The sequence below is a fragment of the Ctenopharyngodon idella genome, chromosome 22, assembly GCF_019924925.1.
Source record: "Ctenopharyngodon idella isolate HZGC_01 chromosome 22, HZGC01, whole genome shotgun sequence".
Classification (NCBI taxonomy): Eukaryota; Metazoa; Chordata; class Actinopteri; order Cypriniformes; family Xenocyprididae; genus Ctenopharyngodon; species Ctenopharyngodon idella.
Genome location: NC_067241.1, coordinates 15,378,309 through 15,403,646, shown reverse-complemented (window position 1 = coordinate 15,403,646; position 25,338 = coordinate 15,378,309). Strand labels below are relative to the sequence as shown.

The window sequence follows — 25,338 nt, the reverse complement described above, 5'->3', positions numbered from 1 at the left end:
TGGATGACATGGGGGTGAGTAAATTATCAGGAAATTTTAATTCTGAAGCGATCTAATCCTTTAAGACCATTGTATTGTATTGCAAGTTTTCTGAAATTTTCTAATATGCAAATGATGCATTATATAATTAAATATGCATATATGCAGAACAGAAATCAAACAACAAACCCCTCAGTAAAAACCTTGAGAATATATATAGGAATAAATCTGTAAAGTTTGGTGTATGTAAGTGCTGCTGAAGTGGAGAAAAAAACTTTTAACCCTTTAAAGATATTGTAATTGTAATCTACAGACGCAAATAGATAAAGTGCAATAAAATAAACACTTTAAGGGATAGTTCACCCCAAAATGAAAATTGTCATCATTTACTCACCCTCATGTTGTATGAATTTCTTCTGCTGAACACAAAAGAAGATATTTTGAAGAATATTGGTAACCAAACAGTTGATGGACCCCATTGACTTCCATAGTAGAAAAAAAATACTGTAAGTCAATAGGGTCCATCAACTGTTTGGTTACCAATATTCTTCAAAATATCTTCTTTTGTGTTCAGCAGAAGAAAGAAACTCATACAGGTTTGGAACAACTTGAGGGTGAGTAAATGATGACAGAATTGTCATTTTTGGGTGAACTATCCCTTCAATGTGCATTTTGGATGATTCCATAACAACATGTTACGAAAGTAAAATGGCCCAAAATCTCAAAAACAATTGTTTTACCTGTAGTGTCTTTCCTTTAATGTTCTCAAAAGGCTGCTCTTTTCTAAAATACCATGCATGTTTTGGTCTCCTAGTCATCTCTGCTCCAGCCCAAATCAGTCGGAGTCTCTTTTAACTCAGCATTTTCAAGGCTGATTCATGATTTAATACCCTGACTGCTCATTTTCAAACATCTGACCAGTTCTCCTGTCTGTTTCTCTGTAGGTGGTGAAGGTTGCCGGAAGCAACATCTCCCACAAGCTCCGTCTGTCCAACGTCAAGCCGTCAGACGAGGGCACGTACGAATGCCGCGTCATCGACTTCAGCGACAGCAAGCTGCGTCACCATCGCGTGCGGGCGTACCTGCAGGTGGAGCGTGCGGAGGGGAACGCGGCTCCTCCGTCCCATCAGGGGGCAACGTCTCAAGAGGAAGTCCTGCAGTCTGACCACCACAAGCACCAGCCGGCCCACCACGCTCACCACAAACCCGGCCGAGAGCTCAGGAAGAGGTCCGCTGATGATAGTACCGTTGACTGCACGGAGAGCTGTGTACTTTAGGTTCCTCTTAACTGCCCCGTACACCCACATCATTCCTTACACCGACCCCTAAAGTTGGGATAGTTCATCCAAAAATGAAACATTTCTCATTTTCTCACCCTCATGTTATTCCAAAACCCATATGACCGACTTTCTTAAGGGATAGTTCACCCAAAAATGGAAATTTTGTCATCATTTACTCGCACTCATGTTGTTCCAAACCTGTACAAGTTTCTTTCTTCTTCTGAACACAAAAGAAGATATTTTGGTAACCAGACAGTTGACGGTAGCCATTGACTTCCATAGTATTTTTTTTCCTACTATGAAAGTCAATGGGTGCCGTCAACTGTTTGGTTTCCAACGTTCTTCAAAATATCTTCTTTTGTGTTCAGCAGAAGAAAGAAACTCATACAGGTTTGGAACAACATGAAGATAAATGATAGAATTTTCATTTTTTTGGTGAACTATCCCTTTATGTAAAAACAAAATAAAACATTTAAGCTTTTTTAGAGCTTTATTTTAGTTTAGTATTTTATTTTATTAGCTCCTGGTCAGTGTCTTTTTAACGAGCAGCTTAGACATTCTGCAAAATAAATAATTTTGTGTTTTATAGAGTAAAACAGGTTTGAACACGAGGGTTGAGAGAATAAATAAAAACAAAATTTTCATTTTCGAGTGAACTATCCTTTTAACAACTAATGTATATTTCTGTATAAATCCGAAGGTAGATGTCTGTTCAGAACAGCGAGTGCATGTGACAAACGTTTCTAATAATATTTGCCAATGAGCAAGAAACCAAATTGGACAGTTGATTTAAACTCTTTGGTCATTCTTAGTTTGATCAGATTCATGTTTTGATATGATGTAGACGGCTAGAAGCGGCAGAACAAACGTGAATGTTTGAAATATTCTTCATCAGGTCTAAACGATGACATTTACATGCTGTAATATTACTATCATTGTTTACATGTATAATGTTACAGGCACCAGTCTGAGGGTTTTTCTGGACTGGCAGCATCGTTGGCACAAGTGCGATTTGATAGGTGCCAGCTTTTGCAAATATGTTTCATGAAGCTTTTGTGTCGATGGAAGGATGGTGCACACACAATATTACGATGTTTTGTGGTTTTTATGCAGCTTTAAAAGATCTTGAAAACACTCACAATATGTTCAATGGTATTAATGATGGCTTCGTTTCTGGTTTCTTTGATTTTTATGGTTTGATTCAATTGTTTTTTGTTTCTGAAAGTAATACATGTACAGATTGTGTATATTACAATAATCCTATAAAAGACTGGTTTCACCTTCAATGTATGCCTTTATCAAATAAATAAAAACATTGTACATTGATCATATATCTTTGTTTACTATTAATACATTATTTTTCTAGCTTTCCATTCATCCCCACTTCAACCAGACCTTGCTGCTCGTTTTGTAATCTTTTAAAATAGGCGCCACAGCGCGTGACGTCATGTCTTGTCCGTTGCTTGTCGTTTAGTGACCGCCCCTTTAACGGTCAAAGGGCGGAGCAACAGTGAGTGGTCAACCGCCAAAATTAGTTTTTGTAAAAACAAAAGATGTATTTTTCTTAGTTCATGCTTGGTTTTCTAAAAGAAACAAAGTTTTAGATATTCGTGAATGACAAGTTCCAGAAGGAAGGAGCGGAAAGAGTTGAATCTCAGGAGTTTTGAGGGAGCCTACATATCTTTCAATGGTAAGCCAAATGTTTATGGCCCTACCAGGCTAGTTGAATGTGGTTTCACAATAGACATGGTCACAGTGTACAAAATTATTTTTAGGCTTATTTTACATGTATTGTGTGCGCGCGCGCACGTGGTATTATGCATTTAATTAACTTAATTGAAGGATGCTGTTTGCTACAGATTAACTGTAATACGCTAGGGGGCGCTATCACATTCTGAATGAGTGCAGAATTACCTCCAGATCAAAGCGCAAAGAAAAAGCAGAAATGAGCGATCTTATATGTAAGCAGACGCATATGAAAAATAATGCGATCATAAACAATAAACAGCGTATAAATCAAAAGAGCCAATATGTTACCGAGTTAAATGTTGACCCAGGAAGTGGTTAGAACTGTGAAGCTTTGGTGGTGTTGATGGACTCGATCTACTCCGTCTGTGTTTTGAGCATCGTACTGAATCTGATCCAAACGCGATTTTCACAGCTTTTTGCTCAAAATGTTCCTTTTTTATGACATTTAAGTGTTGATAAAAAATGCATGAAGGATTTTTTTTTAAAAGCAGAGTGTCTGTTCTTTCTTTTGATATATTGCATGTTCAGATATTCATACAACAAAATATTCTATTTCTGTGAAAATGACCAAAAACACTGGTGATGGCTGGCAACTTTTAAAAAAATAAAAACGCTGGCGGGGAAAGTGTGAAATGTATTTTCACACAAAGTACTATATCCATAATGTTAAAAAATCACTCTAATTAGAAAACAGACCAAAACCCAACTATAACGAACAATAATTATAGATGCATTGGAATCATTTTCGATGCTCTCTACTTGTTTCTACTTTAAAATGCGCTGCGAGAAGAACGCGCTTAAAACGTTATCAACCGCTGGTGTGGGCGCTAATATTTTTAGTTTATAGTTCTTGATGTGAAAGGGCCTTAACATGGTGGCTTAATTGCTAAAGTAAACTAAATTGACGCTTTGGTGCAAGAAACTTTGGCTTGCATTAAAATATAAAAAGCAACTAAAGTGATATGACATGTAGCCATTTTAGCTGCGGCGCCCGGGGAGTGATTAGGGGGTTAGGTGCCTTGCTCAAGTGTTGTGGGTAATGAGAGCGCTGTTCATTCTCTCCCCCCACCTACATTTCAGTAGCCTACTGAGACTCGAACCCGCAACCTTCGGGTTACAAGTCCTCTCTAATCATTAGGCCACAACTGCTCCATGGTAGATACATGTAATGGTAGATTCAACATGGCCTTTTTTAACTTTTGTTCTAACAAAGACCTTTTCCACCTATACTTAACCTCAAAAATCACCTCAATTCTTCATTACTTCATTTCTTCAATTTGCTTTGTCCTCTTTAACAGCGACGAATCCTTCAAACAAAGCTCATGTCAAGCGGTTTGACTCTATAATGATGCTCCCGCACTTATCAGAAGCGGCCGGGAGGAAATTGCATTAGCCCCGTATGCCGCACGTTAGCCGGTCGCCCCAGCCCGGTGAATAATAGCGCTTCTGTCAGCCCTGGCAGCAGGATAAATAGCAAAGTACAGTGCAGATAACACGGCAGCACGCTAACACAAAGCCTATGAGGCAGCTTTAATGCGACTCTCACAGGCGGCACATTTATTAAACTGTCACAGAAGAACCCGCGACCACACGAGACTGAACAGAAGATCCCAACCAACAGGTCAAGCTGCGTAACTAGACCAGAACCTGCAGGATTCAACTGAACAACTCAAGAGCTACAGTATACGAGTATAATTATGCTTAAAATTTTAAAAATATGTAATAATGAAAGAAAAAAAACCCCCTGAAATTCTAAAAGATATTAATTTATTATTTTAGAGAAGTAGCAATAACTATAATAATTATGGTAGTTTGGCAGAAAACATCATTTACATGACAATTTTTGTAAGGAACATGATTTTTTCTCAAACAGTTTGTTTTATTGTATACATGGCAATCTGTGTCATTTGAAAACTCAGTTTTATTAGCCTTGTCCAAAAGTTGTTCCGGTCAAACGTCGTCAGTGAAGATCAGAATACTAGAATCATTCATTGTCTTAAATCTAGCGTTCAGATGTAAGAAACCCTGTTATTTGGCATCTAAACCACCAGAGTCTTGTCTGTCCGCTTTCGGGGAATCAAACTCCTGCAGTAATTTGAGGACGTTGTCTGTGAATTCGTTTCTCGGCTTGTCTGATCCACTCAGCGTCACGGGCCGCAGCTGTGGATGGGGCGGCTCGTACGCGACAGGACAGAACAGCTCATTCAGAGTGAACCAGCACATATCAGCGTCCAGCTCCATCAGTGACCGGAAAACACTACGGATACAAATATCATAATAAAGCCAACTATTAGGGTACTTCATACTATTAAAGCAGGATATGGGATTGTATACAGATAACAGCATACAGTGAACTGGAACATGAAGGAGCCAAGTTTAATTTTAAAGGGATTGTCACCCAAAAATGAAAATTCTGTAATCATTTACTCACCCTCATGTTGTTCCAAACCTGTACGAGTTTCATTCCTCTGTTGAACACAGAAGAAGATATTTTGAAGAATGTTGGTAATTTCTGGTCCCCATTGACTTCTATGGAAATGTTGGCAACTTTCTGGTTACCAAAATTCTTCAAAATATCTTCATAGAGGTTTAGAAACTCATACAGGTTTGGAACAGGGTGAGTAAACGATGACCATTTTAATTTTTACTATCCCTTTAATGTCCAATTTTTAAATTGATATCTAGAAAGAAAAGTAACCTGGTTTTTATATATGTATATATACATATACATACACATACATACATACAGTATATATATATATATATATTTTTTTTCTTTCTGAAAATTCACTTATAATTTGTAAAAAAAAAAAAAAAAAAAAAAAAAAACGCACGCACACACACACACATATACATTTATGTATGTATGTATGCATATATATATATATATATATATATATATATATATATATATATACACACACACATACATATATATGATGAATACATTTTTTTAAATTAAGTGAAAATTCAAAAAAAAAAAATGTATATATATATCATTTATTTGTTTGAAAAGGTGTTTATAACATTTTAGTTATATAATTAACATATTACATTATAATTGCTAATATTTTATATATAACAATATCTATCAGGCCATATATATTTTATCATATCTTTTTATTTTTTCCCCTGAATCTGATCATTTCAGAATAGTCAGATTAATTAATTGGTCTGACAGATATATCGGTCTCTCAATATGACCAAATATTGCTCAAAAGATTGATTTATTGCTATGTGACAAATCATTACAACAGAACAGACGGCCCCTTAAATGATTCTACAACCACAAAATTAATATCAAATATTAATAATAAAATCAAGTTCCTGAAACTTAAAAAAATAAATATTGTAAATGAGTCATTTAAAAATATATATATTAAATCCACTTTAATAAAGGAAGAAGACCATTTTAAAAATGAAGAAATGTTCAGTTCCATTTCTGCGATGGGTTGGGCCTTACCTGAGACACGCCTCCTGCAGTTTGATTGGTTGTCGGCAGCTCAGGTACGGAAGACAAGAATCAGATACTCGATCCAGATCCGCCTCCACTGCAAACAGACATTCAGAATAAAAATGATAGTCCTCAAACTCCACCAGGAGAATATCTTCAGAATATGAAGATAATGAAAAATTGATGGAAAATCAGCTATAAATATTAAAATGTAACAGACACTCAACAGTGAAATAGCAAACAATTTAAGACATTTGTTAGTGTTCAAATCTATTTGGGACCGTGTACACTATTAATTCTCTATACCCACAAATCTCCCTGTATTTCTCTAGTGAATTCACTGCCGGTGACTCAAAACTCGCAGCAGAAATGCAGTGAACGCCTGCGTCATATTCATAATGGCCACAGATGTTCTAATATATTCTAATAGTCTCCATGGCAGCATTATCCTAATTAATTAATTAAGCAGCGTGATGTAGAGCCTCATTACTCTAGAAAAATGGAGGTGAATGCAAAGGGACGGCGAGACCAGCGACAGACAGAAATGAAGGATGGAGGGAGAATAATAAAGAGAGAAATGACGTGAGAGAGAGACAGCTGGGAAATAAACAGCATGACCTCTCGTCTGTCTGTCCGTCCGTCTCTCAGGTGTCTCTCATAACCATGGTAACTCTATCAGTATTCAGTGTTTCCTCTGCTCAGCTCCACACACACACACTATCTCAATCACACAATCACACAAACGTTTTTCTCTCCACATGGCAGCTCAATCAAACGACAAATCACTTCAGCATTTCACAAAACATTGGGTTTGGTTTGCATCACGGTTCTGGTCCGGTAAATCGTCGCTATTACAGATGCACTAATTAAACTTGAGACTGATATTGATAACCAATATTTTATAAACCAATTTGTTTTTCAAAGAGCACTTTTACACGCATCAGGCCATATGCTGCAGCAAAATGCATGAGATGAACTACAACATGTGAGGTTTTTTCAATTCACCCCTGCATTACATCAGAAAACCCACAGCGGTGAAAACAACCCAAAAACAACTGATATGAAAGACAAAAAATCCCCCTCAGAGCTTCTCCAGAGGAATGAACAGAACAACACAGAATGGTGTCTGTCAGAGCAAAGCTCTGGGGTTTTCAGATGGAGCTGTGATGTGACATCAACAGGAACGCATCTTCATCGCTTACGGTGAGATTGACTTTGACATGTTCACTGCAGCTGTGATGAAAGACTGAGGCATGTCTGCCATCTAGTGGTGAACATGCTCACAAATGTTGTTAGACAACACAATTTAAATGTAAATTTTTCTGATATTACAATTACAATTCATCAGCATATTATTCTAAAGGAAAAATGTATGTTTTTATAATCTTTCTTTAAGATGCTTTTTCTTGGCCTTTAATTTTTATTCTGCTGATGAAACTACAGAGCCCTTAAGGGGAAAAATTAAATAAATGTTGTATATAAAAAACAAACAAAAAGATTATTTTTGGTGCATTTGCGTTCCCCTCAATTAAAACGAAGAACCTTTAACATCCATGGAACATTTCCATTCCAGTCAAAAAAAGTTTCTCTAGGTTTTTAAAATGTTCTTCACACTAAAGCCCTGGGTATACTTCGTTTTTTATGCATATGCTAGTGTTCGTGCACAGTCTTGGTGAGTATACTTCATTCGACTCGTAGGCATACACAGGCGTTCGACACATGGACAGTTTTGAGCAATCTCTCGCCACAAGTTACAGCCCATGTAAACATATTTATATTCTTTCATGCTAGAGTTGTACAAATGAGGGTACTTTCTAACCTCTTCACACAATCTCTCGTCTATGTAGGCGCTGTAGCTTGCATGCGTTCCAGTGTGGTGAGAAATCGAGTCACCCCTAGGAAACGAGTCTCCTTTAGGACCCCCGAGTGATCCCTTTGGTTCAACAGACTTTTAATGGGATGTATTTTTAGTGCCTGATTATAATTCCTGCAAAATCACATTATGATTTCTAATCATTTTAATGACCATTAATGTATTTTAAATGACATGGTTCATATACTAGTATATAACTGAAGCGATAGGTATTGAAATCAAGCATTTCTCATTCTTACTGTTTTTTAGTTAGCTTATGTACTAGCATAGCATACATCTACCCGATTAGCCTGCTAGCTTAGCTTATATTATATTACTTTGGGGAACCCAAAATAGTTCTATGACATGCGAAAACCCCCGTTTGGAACCTTTATTTTAAAGAGTGCTAAAGTTTCTTGGGGAATGCTAACTTTTGCAAGGTTGAAATATTATTTTTTTCCTCCCATCTCATATTTTTTTCCACTGCCAAATCCTCTTAGGAGTTCTGTATGTAACCAAGGTCATGCAGGCAATAAAAAATAATATTAACTCTTTGTCTTTGAAAAAAGTGCGATTTTCTCAGCTTTTTGTTTAAAATGTAGCTTTTTTATGAAACCTACCCACATTCAAGTGTTGATAAATAATAAAAAAAAAAACGCATAAAACATTTTTTTTGTTGTTTAAATTAAAAGCAGAGTGTCTGTTCTTTCTTTTGTTATATTGCATGTTCAGATATTCATACAACAAAATATTCTAGGGGGCCATCAAATTTTTGTGAAAAATATCAAAAATGCTGGCAGTGGCTGGCAACTTTTTAAAAGAAAACGCTGGCGGGGAAAGAGTTAAAATAAAATATCAAGCCCACTTTAAATGCTAAAATGGTTCAGACCCTAAAATAAGGTCCCATCATACATTTTTCTGGCTAAATATTCAGTTTCAGACATTCAGCATATTATTGAAAGTAGATGCATTTTATGTTCTTAGAGATGATTCAGGCAGATTATGCCACAAAACAACAGTTAAACTTAATATATAAATTATATACATGATAGGTTTTCAGTCTTTTAGGATTGAGTGTTGCATTTTAAGCTATAATAAGGTATGGTACCATACTCATGCATTTACATGATTTGTTATGATGCTGATGCTGCACATCCATTAAAATAACCATTATTATTGTACACAGCCATATACTTGTACATTACATTTTAATTTTACTTAATATATTTTAATGTGGAAGGGACAATGAAACAATTAGCTAAATTTTTAGCTTTTTAACCTTAGCTATGGAGGTGAATTAATGTGTTTTTGTTTAGCATGTTTTCACATATTATATTAAACAATAACTGGCAGTCCTGTAGTACTGCCACAGGCCCCTTGCTGAATATATTTATACATTTTCATTGATGTTCTGCATTAATAGCTTATTATTAAGTACTATTCAATATCAGCAAAGTTTCTAGCTGGCGTTTGGGACACTGATGTCCAGACTTACTCAGGTCCAGTTTGACACACAGAGGTCCGAGACCCTGCAGCACAGCGAGCTGGAGTTTGTAAGCCAGCGTTTGTGTGTAGACGGGCCCGGAGCGAGCGCTGATCTCCGCCTGCTTCATCAGAGAGGAAGTGAGACGAGGCAGAACCTCCTTAGACACGCGTTTCCTGAGGAAATCACCACACGACTCCCCCAGAACACACAACACCTGAGAGAGAGAGAGATTCATGGAAAATAGAGGAACTTGATGATCTCCTGGATCTATAATAGTATTACAGTTGATATACACTAAAGTTTGGGGTTTGTTTGGGGGTTTTTTTATGCTTTTCAAAGTCTCTTATGCTCACAGAGTATATGTATTTGTATCAAAAATACAGTAAAACAACAATATTGTGAAATATTGAGCTGCTTATTATTTTTTGTGGAAACCGTTATTTTTCAGGATTCTTTGACGAATAGAAAGTTCAAAAGAACAGATAATAGAAATCTATGACCATCACAGTCAACGGAATACAGGATTTCCACACTTTTTCACTCATTTTGTTTCAGATCGATTCACTAATGAATATTTCAGAAGAATTTGTAATTATGTTTTGACCTATGCGTTGAAAATAAGTTTAATGCAGATCATTAAACTATAATATACTACAGAAATATGCATGACTTTTAATGTTTTATTATTTTCCATGGCCTTTTAAAATGCTAGGATACTGTGCATGGTCGTAGTTTTGTGTATGTTCTTGTTGCATCTGGTTGGAAGGACATCATCTCACCTTGAATGCATGCGGTACAGCGAGAGGGTCATCGTTGGTGAGACGGTGGAGGAGAGCAGGCCAGCACTGGTGTACCATGGGAAGAAGCTCATCCTCTCGCTCACATAAAACACACACACACAATTCCAGGATGTCCAACACCTGTAAATGCACATGTACATTTTACTTTAGACACGCTCTCCTCAAAGAAAACAGGCCTGCAGCGATGCCAAAGCTACAATACATGAACAGAAGAGCTTTTACAACCTTGAGTCGGATTCTCAGGTTGGAGTCGGAGAGCAGGTGGATGCATCTTTCCATCACGTCTTTTGCAATCTGGATATGAAGAGGAAGCTCCTTTTTCTCAGCAGGACCCTCCATGTCCTCATCAGAAGCAGACGCTTGTGGAGGAACGTCTGTGGACAGGAGAAGATGATATTAAAATTAAAAAACTGAATCGGAGGAAGGTCCAATGTGCATTAGTCTAGTCTGGCCCTGTGAGACTATCATCATGCAAACACGAGTAACAGCTGATTGGGTCTTGTAAATCAGCTACAAACCTATAGCTACAAACCTCCTACTATCTTTCCTTCTGATAGTAGGAAAGCCATAATTCCAGATCGTTTGGGGAATTTGACTCTGTGTGGCGTTGGTTTAATGATCAGCAATCTGAACCCTGAGTTGAAAGTCTCAGCATGTGGAAGATTGCAGATGAGCCAAATATAGAGCTCGAGTGATCATAATTCTGCTCTATTACATCTCTACCCTTGTGTAAAGCACTTACCGCAGCTTGTTCCAGGGGAAGTGACTACCCCTGTTACAGGTCTGCAGTTATGATGAAACCTTCAGCAGAACTAACATAACAGTTCCAATCGCAGCCTAACATTTTTTGTTTTTATACTGTTATGTCTTACTAGATCAATACTGTCATCTGCTGTGCAAGAATTAAATTACAAGCAGGAACTGTAACGCACGACTATAACAGAAAGCAAGGTGGTAACCACGGTTTTCTGCATGGTTGCTAGGAAGTTGCTATGTGGTTGGTAGGATGTTCTGATTGGTTGGTTTTAGGACATTACTTAGCTTACTGGCCCGAGTAAAAAGCTCACTCACAAGTTTCTATTATATTTTGGTCTCTAGATATCAGGGTTCTGCAAAATTGAAGAATTTGCTCCCTTTTAGTTCAGGAGTGTGAATTTGAATTGAATTGGCCACACGACCGCCAGAATTTTAAGTACAATTCAAATTCGAATGACAGGAAGAGAAATTTACTGCATTTCAAAGCAAGTCAACACAGATAATGCATCCTGGGAAATGAAGTTTTAAAACGTTTATCACATATTGTTAAGTACAAGTAGTTAAATTTCTCTAAGACAATCTCAATTCATGTTTAAATTTTGGCTGAAGTCCCAGTTTTATCATCCAGGTAAGTTTGATTGTAAGTCTGATTGCTTAGAAAGGTGACAGCATTTACATTTAAGCTTAATTCTTAAGGTTAAGGGTGTAGAACAAACATAAATATATCAAAATTACAAACCTAGTTCATTAGGATCTTCCTCATCTACTCCAATGCCTTCAGCAAGCTCCTTCTGCTTCTTATAGTCCAGGAGAAATTGCCTCAAGTTCACACACTCTTTATTCTGGGTGTCTTTGCTGGATGGCTTCTGGTGTCCCATAGTGGCGGGGAACCATCTTACTGTGGCAAAACACATTTTCAAAATCCAAAGAACACATTTTGCAACTAATACTTAATAATAGCATTGTTCGAATTAATAGCAAACTAAGAAAAATTTAAGACTCACCAAGTGCCTTCATGAGTAAGTGCAGCACACTGCAGAACTGTGGTGCTCTCTGGTCATAGCTGAGATCAAGTGCCGTTAACACGTCCTGCACCACATCGGCCACTAGAGGCAGCAGACTGGCATCTGAGTGAGTGAACATGACCGCAAGAACTCTCGGAGCCTGAGAGTGAATGCTGGGTCTGGCTAGGTTTAGAGAAATATCATTGAGGAGGTAGTCTGAATTCTTGATGACCAGCTCCTTGGGTGAACTGTAATCGCAAGCCTTGCAGAGGTCGCACATTGCGTTGAAAGCCGCTTGGCTGACGAGAAGTGACTCATCCCCGGCCTTCTCCAGCACAGGGTATAGGGATGTCATGAGAAGCAGACGGAAGTCAGTGCCCAAAGCCAGGGCGAAGCCTCCGATACCCTCCAACTGGATACAGATTTGCCAGATGTTGCTGTTGAGTTGGTGGAACGATGAAGCTTTGGATGCTGGAAGCAGTTGGAGGCAGTTTTGTTCTGGATTATTAGGCACTATAGTCTCAAGTTTCCCTTCCAAGGCCTCTGAGACTGTAGGGAGAAGCCAGTTGCTCAAACTGATGTACTCCTCAATGATGGACACGATTGAAGATTTCAAGTCTTCTTGATTTGCTCTAGACTGGTTTATTCTTGAACAATCAATCTTAGAATTGTCCATCTCTACGCCAATGCCTGCAGCACCAACAATAAGCTCATTGAGGACCAAAGCAGCTTGCTTTCTGTAAACCGAGGACTCCTTGTACAATTCCATGAAGCGGTCAACAAGAAGGTAGAGGTTTCCGTAGTATCCCAACATGCGGCAGATCTTCCCGAGTGTTGAGAATATCCTTTCGTCTGTGAAGTAGAGGAAATATTTCCTCTGGGATGGGACTTGGTGCACATCAGGTCCCAGGTCTGTTGAGGATTTAAGAGTTCTCTCCTCAATGATTTTCACATCCGTAACATCCAGCTCCATCACCTGCATCAATGCTTTGGAGATACGCTCAAGATGGACTGCCGACCTTAGTATTGCATCCACTTTGGGCCCCAGAATCTTGAGGTACCCAAGGAACACGTTAAGAACAAAGAGCTTGCGTTGGTCATCAGACGTTCTCATGAGTCGAGGTAAGGATGATGCCAAGCTGTGGAGGTTTTCAGATAGAACGTCAGTAAAGTCCTGTCCACCATTGGTTTGTCCTTTTTGTGCCACTTCATTCAATGCAGCATTGCACCTGCTCTTAACCTCAGGCTCGTCATCGTTGACGGCACCTACCAATGCTTCCAGTAGAGGACCGACACATTCACCCACAGACTGGCTGCACTGAGAAAGTAGAAGATGGGATAGATTGACCAACTCAAGCCTGATTCTCCAATGCGGGTGGGCAGAAGTGCAGGAAATGATCTTTTGTAAGACCATGGCAAGGCGCTGGGAAGTGGTTTTGCGCCAAGATGGAGTCCTCTTTACAATCAGCTCCTCAACCCTCCCCAGATCACCAGCTGCCCCGTCGGTGTCTGTCTTCTGAAGCTGCTCATCAGCCATTACCAGACCTACCGCTTTGTACCAAACCCTCATGGCCTTCATCGTGACTGCATGGCCTTGTCTTATGTCCCCACTTATTACCTGACTCAGAGCGCGAGATATTCCAGGCAAAAACGTGGCAAGGGCGCGTCCGAGCAGAAACCTCTCATTTCGTCCTGGCTCAATGTGTTCCTCCTTGCAGTCACACTGTAGAAACAACGAAAGGAGACATTTAAGGGAAGCCAATTGAACTCCCCTTGCCTTTTCATGCTCTGCGAGTGCCAGAAGTAGCGACACGGCCGCTCCAAGTCCGGGCAACATGCTTGGCTCATAGAGTTTAAAAACAATGTCACCGTAGGCAGAGTGCAAGAGGGTGTCCAGGCATCTGAGGACGGCCAGCTTTAGTTCCTCAGAGGTTGTAGCTGGCTTTCCGGGGTCTTTTGGGGAACAAAGACAAAGGCACAACTCAGAGAAAAGATCCCGCAGCGATTCCCAACTCTGTACGCATGTGTTCTCCAGCACATACGTCATGGCTTCCATGACCGCCTGGATAAGTCCCTCCCGCTTGGAGCCAGGGGTTTTAAGGACAAATCTAAGGGGAAACAGAATATAGTCCTGGAGCTGTTGGAGAGCTCCATCGCTCACACTGCGGAGATGACCGCTAAGAGCTTCTACATTAGCGGATGTAGGTTCTTTGGTCAGGAGGACACATGATGGGCGGAGATATGCAAATGCAATCTTTGGGTCTTCGATCTGATGTTCAGCCATTCTCCATGTATAGAGTACGAGATCTGCAAAGGAAGATTATAAAAGCTATACGTCAATGTCACTTTCTGAAATATGCCTTTCAGAAAACATCCAAAATAATACTTAGCAATATTACTTGGTTTTACAATACTTTTGGCATTTAAACATAGAATTAATTAGCATCAGTTAGTATTCAATGACTGATTTCTTGAAGAGACATTTTCTAGTCTAGCAAATGCAAACGAACAAGAAAAAAAAAAAAAAAAAAACATTGACAAAAGGGTTTGACAATTTTCAACTACGAATTGTTAATCACATTAAACATGAAATTTCTTACAAGGTGTATAGCATATTTGTCATATAACCTTAAAGCTGTTAAGTGAAATGCAAATACAGCTTGTCCAGTGGTCAAGTTTCATTTTAATACAAGTAAAGAGGAAAAAAAGAATATTGAATATTTACTTACAGCCCCTCCCCTGAAAATCCCCATAATACTTACTCTGAGTGGTTCAGTCCAGCGAAGTCATGTCAATTGCACACATACAGTTTTAAGCTCATAATCATGACATTAAACTCCTGTTTCATTTCATTTCTGTTTTCATTTTCTCCAGATCCACTATACCTGTTACCAAACAAAGATTGGGCTTCATAAACACCTTTTGTAAGAAACAAAAACAGACATCACTTAAAAATTATTGCTATTTTTATTCAGAGCGACACAAGCAGTAAAGTCAAGACTACAGTGCTCAGTGTACAATCCACATCCAGCATGATGTCGCGCCTCTATGACGTCATGTACGCGACGCTCGTTTGTTTATCAACCCAACTTGCAACAAAATCCCATCGTGGTCAAACATTCTCCAAAAGTTTCGAGGAATTCATACACAAGTTTGTACCTTATTGACTCGATTTATTAATATTTCGATTTCAACTACCCTTCTGACCGGCGGTAGTTCGTATTTCAGGGGTTTCCGCGTGTGTTGTGCCATATTGAAATTAAATCCAGATTAGCCAACCAAAACTGCTGACAGGTGAGAATTTATTTACCTTTATGTTTTAGTTAATGCATTCTAATCTGCTTAATTAGCTTTTACTGTCTTGATCTTGTTTATTGCATGTCTCAGAAATGATGCATTACAACTAATCACCTTCTCAACTAATCAATAACTCAGACTGTGTATGGAGTTCAAACTCTTCAATAATATCTCATTTATCAATCACATATATATGCAGCCAAACTATATCGTTATATATACACGTTGTTTTACTATAAGGGTATCTTTAAAAGTACAAATATTGCATGGTGTTTCTCTAATACAACTAGTTCGCTGAAAATGAGATAATAAATCCTGCATGCATGATAATTATTTAAAACTAAGCTAAATGCTTTTCAAAAGTAGTTTAAGATAGTGTATAGTATGTCACACCACAAAATGAATGACAACTACATGCATAATGTGCATGTATGTGTTTAGTTAACTAATAGTATGGATTATTATAGCCTTTTTATTTAATATCAAGCTTCTAGATTAAAATGTCTGACTGTATAATTTTAGCACCATTTTAAACATGTTTCCAGTAGTCCATTTTAAATTGATTTTAAATTGTAAAAAAGTAATTTTAAATTGTTCTGCAGTAAAAGTAAATAAAAAATACAAATGTTCCTTGTCTAAGCTATAATATAATTTAATGTTAAATAATTAAATAATTAGACTAAAAATGTTGTAGCAAAAAGTAGTTTCAGATGCAGAATAACATATCAAAAACATTTAGCAAGTGTCCTGAATGACATATTAAGTCAGCTACCCGTATGCTTATACATTATATATTATATTATAATGAATATTAGGGTCCGCCTTTTCCCATGACCCACATGTTTTGGGGTAAAACTGCATAAGCTTCAGCCCAGTTTCTAACCTGATGTGTCGTCTTAGGGTTGTCTGGAGAGAGAGAGAGCGGTCAGCATGTCGTCTTTCTCCGAGTCTGCGCTGGAGAAGAAGCTGTCTGAACTGAGTAACTCGCAGCAGAGCGTTCAGACTCTGTCTCTGTGGATCATTCATCATCGCAAACATTCATCTCTTATCGTGCGCGTGTGGCACAGAGAGCTGAAGAAAGGTACGAGAGAGTTTCACTGCTGCCAGCTGTGGTTTTACAGTAGTAGTTAAAGGTTGTGAAGACAAAGTTAGGCTTCGAAAATGACTGAAATGCTCAAACATTAAAACTCAAACCAAGTCAATGATGATTAAATTAAATAATATAACGTGTTTGTCGTTCAGCTAAAAGCAGCAGGAAGTTGACGTTCCTGTATCTGGCTAATGACGTGATTCAGAACAGTAAGAAAAAGGGTCCTGAGTTCACCAAAGACTTCGAAGGCGTCCTGGTTGATGCCTGCTCACATGTGGCCAGGTAAACTCACCCTCACATGTGTTTCATGTGTTCATCAGCGTGATTTTGTCCTTTCTCATGTGTGTTCTGTGTGTTTCTCTGGCAGAGATGGAGATGACGGTTGTAAGAAGCACATGGAGAGGTTGCTGAATATCTGGCAGGAGCGTAACCTCTACCGTCCAGACTTCATCCAGCAGCTCAAACTGGCTATTGAGGACTCGGACAGTCCCAAACACAAGCCCGCAGGTCAGAATAACACCACCATACTTCACAGTATATACCTTTCACTGGTAGTGTATGTTTAGTGTGGCGTGCTACCCATACTACTTATTTCTGCAGTATATGCATTGTGCACACTATGCAAATTTCCTTTTTCTCCCAGATTTGTTTATTGGTTTTTAAGCGCAAAAAAGTGCTAACAGTAACAAAGCTTCAAACATATCTAAAATGAACACAGTGCATTCATTCATGGTTATTGTGCAGTCCAAATCTAGTTTTGTGTAAAGGTGTCTATGTCTTAACTTTTGGCATTCTAGTTAAATAATGAGTAAAAAGCCAAAAATGAATACTTCCCTACTATATAGTGTACGAAAAACAGTACGCCAACAGAGTAGTATGTCTGAATTCATATGCTGCATCCCAATTTGCATACTATTTTCCCTAAATAGTATTAGAAATTAGAATTAGTGTGTCCCAAATCATAGTATGTTGAAATGAGTATTCCAAAGAAACCCGGATGGTGTTCTTTTTCCGGTTAGAATCTAAAGTGCAGATCCATGAACACTATTATTATACCCATTGTGCATTTGACAAGAATTCGATTAGAACTACGAATAAAAAGTGTTAAAAAAACTACAAACATGGCGGATGTGCAAGACGGGCAGTTAAAGGTGTTTGAGTGATTAATAATCAGTATCTAACCTGATGAAAAGATGTTTATTCAATGTTACCCACATTATATTTAATCTGGAACAATATTGTGAACTTTTATAATGATGCGTTTGGTCATTAAGTTTTAAATGCATCGTTATGCAAAACTCATGAGAGTTTCTGCATTAAAAAAAACCCATGACTAGCAGATTAACGTGTGACGTGTCTCCGAAACAGAATGAAATGAAATGAAATTGAATGTGGAGGATTTTAACTGTGACAAGATGATTGACAGGGCAGTTTAAACGGTGACAGGACACACTAAACTTAGCGACAGGGCTATCCGTTAAAGACGCAATTATGACGAAGTAGTATGTCCCAAACTTGCATAGTCTTCTGCTACACGCTCAAAAGTATGTACTTTTTCCTTAACAAAAACAGTACATACTTTTAGTGCATAGTATAAGTAGGCGTATTGGGACGCAGCAATACTATTTGAAAAACGGTAGGCGAATAGTACCCGGATGATCTACTACTTTCGCCGAGATTCTGAAATGTGATTTTGATGGACACTTTGCTATCCCATGATGTCACGGGAGAGGATTTGTGAATGGAATTGAAGTGACGCAACTGACTCTAGTAGGTCACATGACAGTGACAACATGGCAGATGTAGTACGTCCGGATTTCATTCATACTACCCACATTCATACTTTATAGAGCATACTTTTCAACAGTCGTGTAGTAAAAGTTCAAATTCAAATGTTGTACCTAGTCAGTATGTATATGTATATATATGCCTTGATACTATTATTAATTGTTTTTGTGTGTAAAACCAATTTGCATACTGTGCACAATACACATACTGCAGAAATGAGTAGTATGGGTAGTATACATCACTAAACAGACACAAAAGTTTAGACTTGCGATAATTAATTTGTTTCTCGTGATCTTGAAGATGTTTTGATCTAAAAGTTTTTGCTAAAATAATTAAAATTAGCTTTGAATTTCTTCAAAAACTAAGGCCCTGTTTCCACCTGGTATTAAGGTGTGTTTTGGTCGATCAGATCACAAGTGGACGATGCTAAATACAGGTGTAAACGGGGTCTAAAATGTTTTGAGCTTGTCCACTTTTGAGCACTTCCAGAGGTAGTCGAAAACGCATTAGATCAGATTGTTTTCGTATTGTAGACGCTCATGTCGAATGTGTTCAAACAGCCACAAAAGACCGGCTACTCTCCACCTACTGACCTAATGCCTAAACATTGTGGGAAGCGCACTAACCAGACTTTGCTAGCTGAAGACCCAAGTTTGGTTTAAAGTACCAAGCACAGTGTTCTCTCACCATTCCTGATTTCTAACTCACACATACAGCGTTCGGCCGGTCTTGTGGCTGTCAGAGCAGAAATGAAAGCGATGCTCTCCGTGTTTTTCCGTCATCTCCATGCGTGTTCATATGTAAATTGCGAGAGCTTATTTTGTCCATTAGATTGAAAGATCTGAAAAAAACTATACATTTACCCACCCATAGACCCTCCCCTCGAAGAAATCAGGACAGAAAGTGGTTGAAAGTGGACAAAAGAGACGGATTAAAACACCAGGTGGAAACAGGAATGTGTCTCCCTCGTCTACTTGTGATCTGATCAAACAAAACACTTTTTAATACCAGGTGGAAACAGTGCTCATCACACGTTCCTCCTGTAATAGTTCTTTAAAAGCATTGGTTGACGAGCAAAGCTGCTATCTAGACAAAGAAGCAGCTCAAATATAAGAGATTTTATTTCTGTCACTACATCATTCCCAGACTTCCATGTGTGTTATTTCACAGTTTATCACTGCACTGTTATTCTAACATTCAAAAAATAGTCGGAATAAAGAATGAGCATGTGTGAACTAACAGTTGTGTGCTCTTTTGTGGCAGATGATAGAAAAAACTTGAAGAGAAGCTACCAGAAGGTCCAGGAGGAAGAGGAGGAGGAAGATGATGATTACAGAGGTCACTACTCCCCTCATGAGACAGACGCAGCCGCTCCGCAGCTGGTATGATTGACACTGACTCAAAGAATCGTGATTCTAACCCTTGATTCTTTGACCAATTATAGTATTTGTTTCCATTACTGTTATTGTGATGTTGCCATAAAATAGCATCATTTTACAACCATTTTGAATATGGCTCCTCTGATCAGATTTTAGAGATTTCTAAGAAAGATTATTGTGATTGATTGTGGTGTCATGATCCCACAGACGGAGGAGCTGGTGAAAGCGCTGCAGGATCTGGAGAACGCTGCATCTGGTGACGCTGCCGTGAGACAGAAGATTGCATCACTTCCACAGGAAGTGCAGGACGTTTCTCTTCTAGAGAAGATCACAGGTGAGTCCTCGCAGGTGACCTTGCAAGATGACGTAAGGTTTTTGGACAACTGTGTGGCTTTCCCCTTGTTTTCTATGTAAACATGCATTCGACGCACATGTTTGACCATTACGCTCTCGTCTTGCATCTCTTGCAGTATCTCGTGGATGTCAAAAGTACCAAGTTGGTACTGAAATGTTAAAAATGTGACGAGACCAGCATTTCCCACTAGCATTTTGAGTGCTGTTGAGCAGATTCTGACTAACTTAAACACCTCTGATTGGCCATTGTGTTCACGTGCTCAACAGATATGTCTGTGATTGGCTACAATGATCAATGCACAGGAGCATTTGAAAGGAGATCAGGAGCATTATCAGCAGACTGGTCCGCTGACGCCTGCTTTCAAACACGTTCCGTGAAGAGCATCAAAGATGTCTATTTACAACATGTTTTTGAAGCGTTGATCATTGTAGCCAATCACAGACATATCTGTTAAGTGCATGAACACAATGGCCAATCAGGGGTGTTTAAGTCAGTCAGAATTCGCTAAATCTAGATCTGCAAAAAAAAAAAAAACGTATTCTGTGTGAATGGTCCCTAACCCTGTCTGACAGGAAGTGGTTTTCTGATGAATCTCTACATCTCCTCTGCAGATAAACAGGCGGCAGATAAGCTGTCGAAGACGGTGGACGAGGCATGTCTGCTGCTGGCCGAGTATAACGGACGCCTGGCCGCAGAGTTAGAGGACCGCAGACAGCTGGCACGTATGCTGACAGAATACATCCAGAGCCAGAAGGAGGCGCTCAACGAGAGGGAGAAGAAACTGGAGGTACGAGACTTGTACTAAATGCTATAAGGAAAAACGTCGTCCTGTCAGAACCTTTTGTTTTCCTCAAACCAGTATGATTTTCTTTTTTCCATGAGAGAATTTCAGAGCTGAATATCAGAGCTGCTGTTTTCAATACAGTGAAAGTATATGAAAGTAAAACATTTTTGTTACCATCCAGCTCCAAAATAGATGAAATAATAATATAAAAGTAATTCGTATGACTTTTGTGCTACACTCCAAGCTTTTTGAAGTCTTACAATATCTTTGTGTGACATAAAGACAAAAATTAAATCATTATTATTAATTTGGGTTTAATTCCTCACACAAAACCGGTTTCAGAAGACTTTGAATATAGCAACATGTCATATAGACAACTTTTATGATGCTTTTGATATTCTTATGGTAATTTTTGGAGCTTGAAAACACGCTGTGATATTCTGTACAGCGTTTCCTTTTGTTTTTCATGGAAGAAAGTAAGTTTAAAAAAAGGTTAGTTTCAACAGTGAAAGATGTTATATTTGACAACTGTTTTACAATATAAATATTAAATGACTGACAGAAATATCCATTGATGCAAACTAATCAACTTTTTTATCAAATTTCACCATTTTAAATTTAAAATATGCAATGAATTACATGACTCATATGACTCATGTAATTCACAACTGAATGAGACGAGAAAACGTTTTCAAAATATTAGACATATGATTAAGAGTGAATGCTTTTTAAAATAAAACATTATTTGCAAATAGTTCTTATTTCTTACTCCTTATTCCCTTAAAATGTTAGTTCACCCAGAAATGAAAATTGTCATTAAAGGATTAGTTCACTTTCAAATGAAAATTAGCCCAAGCTTTACTCACCCTCAAGCCATCCAAGGTGTATATGACTTTCTTCTTTCTGATGAGCACAATCAGAGAAATATTAATAAATATCCTGACACATCCGAGCTTTATAATGGCAGTGAACGATACGAGTATGAGCTGAAGAAAGTGTCTCCATCCACATCCATCCACAGTAAACGTATTCCACACGGCTCCGGGGGTTAATAAAGGCCTTCTGAAGCGAAGCGATGCATTTGTGTAAGAAAAATCCATATTTAAAAAGTTATTTAGTAAAATATCTAGCTTCCGCCAGACCGCCTTCAGTATTCAACGTACGAAGAAAGTGTAAAAGTCCCGCAGTTCTAAAAGCTTACGCTACATCTTACGCCTTCCCTATTCAACTTACGGAAAAAGTGTAACTGACGTGACGCCAGTTTATACTTTCTTTGTAACTTTAATACAGAAGGCGGTCTGGCGGAAGCAAGATATTTTACTTCATAACGTGTTAAATATGGATATTTATTTACACAAACGCATCGCTTCACTTCAGAAGGCCTTTATTAACCCTTCTGAGCTGTATGGAGTACGTTTACTGAGGATGGATGTGGATGGAGACACTTTTTTCAGCTCATACTTGTGACCCCTGTTCACTGCCATTATAAAGCTCGGATGCGTCAGGATATTTATTAATATTTCTCAGATTGTGTTCATCAGAAAGAAGAAAGTCATATACACCTAGGATGGCTTGAGGGGGAGTAAAGCTTGGGGTAATTTTCATTTGAAAGTGAACTAATCCTTTTAATTACTCACCCTCATGTCGTTCCACACCCGTAAGACCTTCGTTCATCTTCAGAACACAAATTAAGATATTTTTGATGAAGTCTGAGAGGTTTTTGTCTCTCCATAGAGATCCAACGCAATTACCACTTTAAGGTCCAGAAAGGTAGGAAAGACATCATTAAAATACTCCATGTGACTCCAGTGGCTTAAACTCAATTTTATAAAGCTGTGTGAGTGTTTTGTTTGCGCAAAAAAAAAACACAATATTGATCTGCAACACGTTCACGAGGGCATCATGACACATGCGTTTTGTGTTCATGCGAGAGCTGGCATTGTTGCGTGAACATGCTTTGGATAATATTATTATAAGTAAAGTGGTAAATTATGTGTTTTTGCACAAACAAAGCACTCACGTCACTTCATAAAATTGAGATTAAACTACTGAAGTCACATGGAGTACTTTAATGATGTCTTTCCTACCTTTCTGGACCTTGGAGTGGTAGTTGCATTGGATCTCTATGGAGAGACAGAAACCTTTCAGACTTCATCAAAAATACCTTAATTTGTGTTCTGAAGATGAACGAAGGTCTTACGGGTGTGGAACGACACGAGGGTGAGTAATAAATTACATTATTTTCATTTTTGGGTGAACTAACCCTTTAAATCCCTTTTAATCATTTCATTATTCAATTCCTTTCAATAAAAAGACCAATTACTCTCAACCATAAAAAAGCAACAATAACAAAAATAAAAAACCTGGCCTTGGTTTGTATATAGTTTGAACAGAAGTGTACATTGAATCATTTATTTGTTATCATGTTCTTGCAGGAATACAAGCAGAAACTCGCTCGTGTCACACAAGTGCGGAAGGAGCTCAAGTCGCACATCCAGAGTCTTCCGGATCTGTCTCTCCTACCGAACGTCACCGGCGGTCTCGCCCCCCTCCCGTCTGCCGGAGATCTCTTTTCCACTGACTGAACGCCTCTATAAGACTCAAAGTCCTCTAAGACACTGGTTCCTCCTGACTCACAAACACCAGAGGAGAGCAGAGCGACTGATCAAGATCCTTCGCCCACTTTTGTATTTCAGTAGTTCTCATACCAGCCAACAAGGTTCCCAAACCTCACAGAGATCAAACCCACCAGTCCATCCGTCGTTAAATCGGACTCAAAGTGTGGAGATTTTGTTTTGGTGTGACTTTGCTGTGGAAAGCAACCCTTTTTTGCTTTGTCTTATTCCTGTAGGGTTTTAGTTTTATTGCTCCAAGTACAATTTTGCTTCATTTTGGTTTTGGAAGAGACTAAACATGAGGATTCGATTTTAAACACCTGTAGACTGAGTTCATGATATCAAGAGAAATTAATTAGAAAACTCATGCTCATCATCAGACTGATATATTTTGGTTACAAACCTGATCTGTTTTTCTTCAAATGATTATTTTGCTGATAAACTCAACAGATGTGCTGATATTTGTCAAAAGAATACAGTGTGATCCCATTTTCTTCTCTAGTCACTGTATGTTTACAGTGTCTCTCATTAAATGACCGAACACATTCAACAACAAAATGCATTTTGATACGAGTGAATTCTTGAGATTTAATATGAATGGATTGCTGTATTAACAGAGGGATGAGTAAATGATGCTGTAAATCATCTATAAAATATAAACGGGCCAAACATATGTGTTTAGGACCCAGACAATACATCAAGCAAGCTTAAGCTTTTTCTAAGTCTTTCTGAAACATATTTATACATAAACACACACACATACAGTATATATATATATATATATATATATATATATATATATATATATATATATATATATATATATATTATATAAATGTGTGTGGTGTGTGTGTTCTATTATCTTAGTTCTCTAATTTAAATCTGACACTGAAGAAGAAATTTGAGCAAAGGCGGCTGCGAAAATAAATCTGCATTGTTTATCCCTTCAATCTTACTCACATTATGAAATAAATGTTTTTCTCTAATGCATGTTGGCCACAATTATTGGCACCCCTAGAAATTCTTACGAGTAAAATATCTCTGAAGTATATTCCCATTGAATTTTTTTATGTTTTTTTTTTTTTTTTTTAGCACACCAGGGTGACTAAGAGCATGAAATTGTCCAGCCATGACTTCCTGCTCCACAGGAGTATAAACATGAGGAAACACAAAGGCCAAATTCCCTTAATCATTCATCATAAAAACCAAAGAATATAGTTCTGATGTGCAGCAAAAGATTGTTGAGTTTCACAAAATAGAAAGTGGCTGTAAGAAAATAGCTAAAGCAATGAAAATCTCCATTTCCACTATCAGGGCAATAATTAAGAAGTTCCAATCAACTAAAGATTATACAAATCTGCCTGGAAGAGGACGTGTGTCTAAATCGTCCTAATATGCGGTGAGGAGGAGAGTTTGAGTGGACAAAGACTCTCCAAGGATCACAGCTGGAGAATTGCAGAGATTAGTTTCAAGATTATTGGGGTCAGAAAGCCTAAAATAATGATCAAACAGCACCTACATCCCCACAAGATGTTTGGGAGAGTTTCAAGAAAAACAAACTCCAGCATATTCAGTTGTCAGACAGCAGATGGGTTTGATGCAAACAGAGATAAAAAGTACCCCATACCCATGGTTAAAAATACTGCTGGATCTTTAATGTTGTGGGCCTG

The 25,338-nt window shown here is 38.2% G+C and overlaps 3 protein-coding genes across 3 annotated transcripts in view; 2 read left to right on the top strand and 1 right to left on the bottom strand.

Moving 5' to 3' along the window:
- Window positions 1-2,590, top strand: part of LOC127505367 (V-set and transmembrane domain-containing protein 2-like protein) — a 44,655-nt gene extending 42,065 nt beyond the window's left edge. Inside the window, exon 4 of the mRNA XM_051880851.1 lies at window positions 924-2,590. Within this exon, the coding sequence (XP_051736811.1) occupies window positions 924-1,256 (333 nt within the window). The 3' untranslated portion in view covers window positions 1,257-2,590. The remainder of the gene's footprint in view (window positions 1-923) is intronic.
- A 2,163-nt stretch (window positions 2,591-4,753) lies between these two features.
- Window positions 4,754-15,395, bottom strand: tti1 (TELO2 interacting protein 1). Its single transcript, XM_051880327.1, has 8 exons — window positions 15,123-15,395; window positions 12,361-14,667; window positions 12,096-12,254; window positions 10,826-10,974; window positions 10,580-10,720; window positions 9,810-10,014; window positions 6,472-6,559; window positions 4,754-5,265 (listed from the first exon to the last, which is right to left on the bottom strand). The coding sequence occupies exons 2-8, from the start codon at window positions 14,642-14,644 to the stop codon at window positions 5,037-5,039; spliced, it is 3,255 nt and encodes a 1,084-aa protein (XP_051736287.1). The 5' UTR covers window positions 14,645-14,667; window positions 15,123-15,395; the 3' UTR covers window positions 4,754-5,036.
- Window positions 15,396-15,414: 19 nt separating this feature from the next.
- On the top strand, window positions 15,415-24,226 carry rprd1b (regulation of nuclear pre-mRNA domain containing 1B). The gene is made up of 8 exons (XM_051880328.1): window positions 15,415-15,654; window positions 16,558-16,738; window positions 16,900-17,029; window positions 17,115-17,254; window positions 19,799-19,917; window positions 20,122-20,248; window positions 20,881-21,056; window positions 23,489-24,226. Exons 2-8 carry the CDS (start codon window positions 16,588-16,590, stop codon window positions 23,636-23,638), a joined length of 993 nt encoding a protein of 330 aa, XP_051736288.1. The 5' UTR covers window positions 15,415-15,654; window positions 16,558-16,587; the 3' UTR covers window positions 23,639-24,226.
- Window positions 24,227-25,338: the final 1,112 nt, after the last annotated feature.